The sequence below is a fragment of the Culex pipiens genome, chromosome 2 (genome assembly GCF_016801865.2).
Source record: "Culex pipiens pallens isolate TS chromosome 2, TS_CPP_V2, whole genome shotgun sequence".
Taxonomy (NCBI): domain Eukaryota; kingdom Metazoa; phylum Arthropoda; class Insecta; order Diptera; family Culicidae; genus Culex; species Culex pipiens.
In genome coordinates, this window is record NC_068938.1 from 90309027 (window position 1) to 90315033 (window position 6007).

General features: G+C 41.3%; 1 protein-coding gene across 2 annotated transcripts in view; it reads right to left on the reverse strand.

Moving 5' to 3' along the window:
• The window catches only part of LOC120416331 (protein son of sevenless), a 44218-nt gene extending 38211 nt beyond the window's left edge, over positions 1-6007 (reverse strand). The window contains exon 1 of one of the 2 annotated variants that reach the window (XM_052708085.1): positions 4812-6007. In XM_052708085.1, the coding sequence (XP_052564045.1) occupies positions 4812-4922 (111 nt within the window). In that variant the 5' untranslated portion in view covers positions 4923-6007. The remainder of the gene's footprint in view (positions 1-4811) is intronic. The other variant, XM_039578061.2, reaches the window with a different exon arrangement.

The window sequence follows — 6007 nt, forward strand, 5'->3', positions numbered from 1 at the left end:
ATATTTTGTATGGACAATTTTTTTAACATTTTTTTATCGGTTTTTAAGTGCTTTCATATCTTTATTTCCCAATAAAATATGTTGTTGCAGCAATTCGTATTTTTTTTCCACACTAAAAATCCATATGCCCACTTGCCACTTGCCCCACCTGAAAAAGATCTTTTAAAAGCTCTCATCAAAAATAACCAAAAGTTAAATCATACTTTGTAATATGTGCATGTCATTGGTAGGGACACTACTGATCTAGGAAAAAAAGCATTTTGATAAAATGATCCTCAAAACGAACAATAAGCCTTATTTTGTACCTACCACATATTATAAGAAAACAAAGGTTTTGAAAAAAACTTCATTAAATCTTCTGCCCCATGGCGCTTACGTCGTTTTGGCGGTTATGTGGTAGTAGAATCAGCTAATTGCATTTCTATCAACAATTCCTCATACTGGAAATAATCACAATTGTAAAAATTACGGCCGTACGAGCGATTGTTCATCTTGCCCCACCTTTCCCTACAAATATTAAATAAAATTAATAATTATCTGCGACAGAAGACAGATTACTCTCCAAAATGTGAAGAACTCGAACAAACTTAAATAATATTTGAAAAACTTTCTTTCAACTTCCAATTAGCTAAGTTAGCTTAGCTTAGTTGACCGTACTCTAGCCGAGCATACAGCTCGGAATAACTAGGTTGGAGCAAAAAAACTTTTTTCAATACCAATTATTTAAAAAAAAATCTTGTTGAAAAGTGTACGAAAATCTCACTGAAACCAGCAAAAAACGTTACTTAATCAACCCTTAGGTGGTTGGCGCCTTCCTCACATTTAAAGGGTGCTAACCAAAATGCAAAAAGTGCGTTAATATCACTTAAGTGCTTATAACTTTTGATAGGGTTGTCAGATCTTCAATGTTTTGGACGCATTGAAAAGCTCTTTTGAATACCTATCCAACGATAGGTTGCACGAGAGATCCGGACAACGTTTTCATCAACATATCTGAGATCCGGCCTCCAAAAAGCGTATAAATAACACTTAAGTGCTTATAACTTTTGATAGATTTGTCAGATCTTCAATGTCTTGGACGCGTTGGAAAGGTCTTTCAAATACCTTTCTGAAAATGTATAGCATGACAGGTTTTCTTACAAAAACCACCCTTTTTACAATCTTCCGAACTTTTGTTAAAATCGTTTTTTTTAGCATAACTTTTGAAGTACTTAACTAAACTGCATAATTTTTGATAGCGACTTATGGGACCTCAAGACGGATTGAATGACGCCAAAACGGACGAAATCGGTTCAGCCAATGTCGAGATAATCGAGTGACAATTTTTTGATCAACATCCCACCACACACACAGACATTTGCTCAGAATTTGATTCTGAGTCGATAGATATACATGAAGGTGGGTCTAGGAGGTCTAATTGAGAAGTTCATTTTTCGAGTGATTTTATAGCCTTTCCTCAGTAATGTGAGGAAGGCAAAAATCTGTCACAAAAATTTGGTATCAATGCAAAAATACAAATACCTCAGAAATATTAAAAAAAAACGTTACTTAATCCACCCTTAGGTGGTTGTTGCCTTCCTCACATTTAGAGGGTATTGCTATCCAAAATAGATACACAAGGGCGGACCTTTCAGTGTTCTATCAACTTGATTCATTATTCATACCATTAGATTGGGTAGTCAGATCTTCAGATCTTCGTAATTCAGGGCACTTATGTACTTATAACGTTTGTTTGTCTATACATGAGATGAACTCATGCCAAATATGAGCCCTCTACGACAAAGGGAAGTGGGGTAAAACGGGCTTTGAAGTTTGGGGTCGAAAAAAATAAAAAATCTTAAAATTGCTCGCATTTCCGTAAAAAAATCATCAATTCCAACTCTCTTAGATGCATTCGAAAGGTCTTTTGAAGCACTTCAAAATATGCTACAGACATCCAGGATTGGTTTGAATTTTCTCTTAGCTTTTGCAAATTACTGTCAAAAATGGATTTTTTTAAAACCTTTATATCTTTTTCCAACAGCCTCCAACACCCATACTCCCATATGTCAAAAGATAGGTAATTTTATAGACTAAAAGCCTATGGTATTAACTCTTTGGCCAATCTCAGTTTTTCGCTCATATTTGGCATGAGTGGCCGTGCGTGGCCGAATGGTTACGCTGTCCGCTTTGTAAGCGGATGATTCTGGGTTCGATTCCCATCTGCTGCAACCTTCCATCGGATGAGGAAGTAAAATGTCGGTCCCGGCCTTGGTTGTTAGGCCGTTAAGTCATTCCAGGTGTAGGAGTCGTCTCCATGCCATAAGTACAAACAACACACCAAACCAAGCCTACTCCGGTGGAATCGCTGGCGGCGGTTGGACTCGCAATCCGAAGGTCGTCAGTTCAAACACTGGGGTGGAAGGTTCCTTGGAGTAGAAAGAGGTTTGGGTGCTCTCCCCATTCAAGCCTTCGGACTCCAAGGTTCGAGCAGAAACTTGCAATAGAGACCACAAAAGACCCGGGGGTCGTTAATGTGGATGGTTTGATTTGTTTTTTCATCTCATGTATAGACAAACAAACGCTGAAAGTTTCATCCAAATCGGAGCACCTCGATACGACCTCTAGAACAAACCGAGCAATATTTACAAATACTGCCTCTTAATAACTATTTTTTGGGAAAAACCAAATGTTGCAAAAAATGAAGATTCAGATAATGATTTAAGACATTGAATTTCTATTGAACCCTCATTCCCCTTAGAATGGCCAAATTCCGCCCAGAGGGGAATTGCTCACCGGTTGAGATACACTGTTTTAGAAGATTTAAAAAGGCATATTTTGTACCAGAGTTCAGGGAGGTGCAAAATTTGGTATGTACCGAAGTAAAAAAAAAAATGTTGCTCCAGACAGGTGAGAAATGCTCAAATGCTTTTAGCTTCCTTCATACAAATCGAAATGGCACCATTTTTTCACCGTTCGATTTGATTTTTTTCAGCCTATAATGATTTTTACTAGAGCAATTCATGCAAAAAATTTAAGTACCCAAAATATATAATATTTTGAAGGAAATCTAGCGGATTCCAAATCAATAATTAAATTTAGATTATTTCTGGATGAACTAAACATACCAACTATCTTGATACATTCAAAACATTCCATCTTCAAATTATATGAAAACGTTCTCGTTATAATTTAAAACAACAACAAACATTTTTGGGAGATTATTCTTGAAAATGATTTATTCTGACGAATCGATCATTCTGGGGAATAGAATCATCTTTAACACCACATGCACAAAATGAGTAATCAAGTTCTGCACACACTTCTGAACAATGCAGCTTGGTCCCAGTTCTTTTTTCGAAAAAAAAAATCCAAATCAGTGTTGTTGCACTGCTTAATGCTAAGCTAAATTTTTAACGGGAAAGAATTACAACGCAAATCATATGTTCACGAGCACACTTTAAGTAGGCTCCTTTTGCTGCCAAGAAATTAAAAATCTCCAATATCAATCTTTCAAGATAGTGCTTCTAGGGGAAATCTACCCATTTTAATCCTAATAAGCGGTCGTGTTTGAATGATGCTGGATAATCTAGAGTCTCCCTTGAATTTTACTAAAACCAAGTACACCAACGAGTAGAGCAAGTTTTTGTGAACATTTCTGTTTATTTTCACTTTCACTAAAAGTTATTCTATTTCTTTACCAAGCATTTAACAAAAAAAAATTCCCAAGGGTATTCTAATCGAGGCGAATGCATTGGGCCACGCCCATTTTTCTAATATCGGCTTAGTTCTTTTTTCTTCCAACACTCTGTCGAGTGTTGCCATTTGCGCTGACAGTTCAAACGAACACTCACGAAAAGTGGCATTTATAGGGAAAGTTTCCTGGCATCGCTGGCTGTGCTGCTGGTGGTGTTGACGGCCAGCCTTTGTTCTTTTTTGCCTTCGTCTCTCGCTCGGTTTTCTTCAGCCTTCGGTTGGAATGCAAAGTGAAAATTGAAACGTCAAACGACTTGACGCGTTTGTTTTTTTGATGGCGCTTGCTAATTTATTACATTTTTCGGGATTATTCTTCAAGTGAGTGCCTTACTAATGATCAAAAGCACATGTTGCCGGTAGTTGGAAGCAATTTCATATCTTAAGCGCCGTGAAAAAGTAAGCGAAAGTGAAAAGGTAATTTTGGCGATATTCATTAAGCGTTTGAGGGATTCTCGTGTGTGTCACTGTGTGTGCCAACAAAATGATGAGAAGTGGTCTCGCAAAATACAAATTATGATCAAAAGTGCATTAAATGTGATCTTTTTGGCCAGTAAGTGGCATACATTTGCGTGCTTACTCGAGGCGGTGCTGTTGCTGGTAAGTTTATAGCCCAAATAGTATTTTTGGAGCTTTAATCGAGCATCAAACTCTCCATATGACGAAGATAGGTGTTTGATTGGAAAGGGTAGATTTCCCCTAGTTCAAACGGCAGTGCACACGATAACCACCAAATGCGCGTTCCCAAGCAAATTGTGGTCGTATTCACAACAATTGATTGCACATAGCAAAACAAAAACACCAAACTTCATGAATCATGTGCCGTGGTTGGGTTTAAATATAATGAGTCAAAACAATTTTCCCATTGTTTTAAGGAAGGTGGTGGCAAATGACCCAACACAACCCAATGGAAGGTACCCCTAAGATGACGGCGACGACGACGACTTGGCACACAAATCAATATTTCGCGGCCCGCAGCTGGGTGAGCTGGGGCGGGGGAGTGTTCTCCCGACAACGACGACGACGACGACAACGATATCGACTTTTATGCGGCTGCTGCACAGCATCCCTCTCCTCACCTTTCTCAGCGATGTTACGAAAACACCTTTCCATTTGGCTGCATTTTCCGCCTTCTCGAAGTCGTAATCTGTCGCATCCGTAATCGATACGTGTTGGCCGCCAGCGAACATATTAAAGGGCAAAACAGGGCAGGCAGGCAGCAGCAGTGGCCGCTCCAAGATCCCGCGGGGCTGCTGCCGTCGTCGTGTCCAGGGGACTGCCTGCTGCCGATGTGCGGAGAGATCTGCTGCGGCTACTGGTTGCGTTCCGGTTCCGGAACGACGGCGGCAACACTACCGGACAATGGAGATCGGTTCCTCCAATTTTCCATCACTGTGCGCCCCCCTGTGGGCACACACGGACAAGAAAGGTGTGAGTGTGTCTGTGTGCGCACACACACGCACGCACTCACTCACTCACTCGTTCTCACTGGTCCCCCCTCACAACTCTTGGATGTCTCCCCCCTCCGTGGCAGCAGGTTCTTGCTTCTTCTTGTGTGCTCCTCTTCCCTAGCTGCTGGAGCAGCCAACTTGAATCACCATTTCGCACTCGCACAATAAATATCTTCCACCAGCAGATTTTCAGCAGCTGATTGCCTCCAGCTGGTCTGGCCTGGCCACCTTCCCCGGACAGGAGAGGATCTGCCCCGACCTGGTCACAAACCCAAAACACTACACACAGATATTTTCGCCTTCTTCTTCACTGCGCAGCACTCCTCCTGCTTTTTTTCCTGCTGCTCCTTTCTCGAAAAAGATGGCCCGTCCTGGCCACTGACCTCGGTCTGGTCCGGATCCACGGATTCGATGCCGCGGAACTTGCCCCCGTCCACAGATCTCGGAAACGACCAGAAAGAAAACCAAAATGTATCCCGAGAAGAGCTCAGCTCAGACAGTGACACACACACGCACACACACACTCCTTGCTGTTGCTGCTGGTCTAGGGAGGCACTCCCCGAGGGCCACTTCCGGCGCACTGTGGCCACTTTGCGAGTCGCGACGGGTTCCGCCGTTTAATGCTAACGCGAAAAGCACAATCAATCGTCAATTTTTCACCACAACACACACTTTTTTTCGATTCGTTCCCCGAGTTGGGTCTTGGTCTGGTGGCTGGCCTTTGTGGGAATCAACGCTAAACACACAACATTTTCATCGTCGTCCGAGACCGAGCGAAATTCTCTTCCATCTTTTAATTTTTTTTCTTTCTTTTTTTCTCAGCA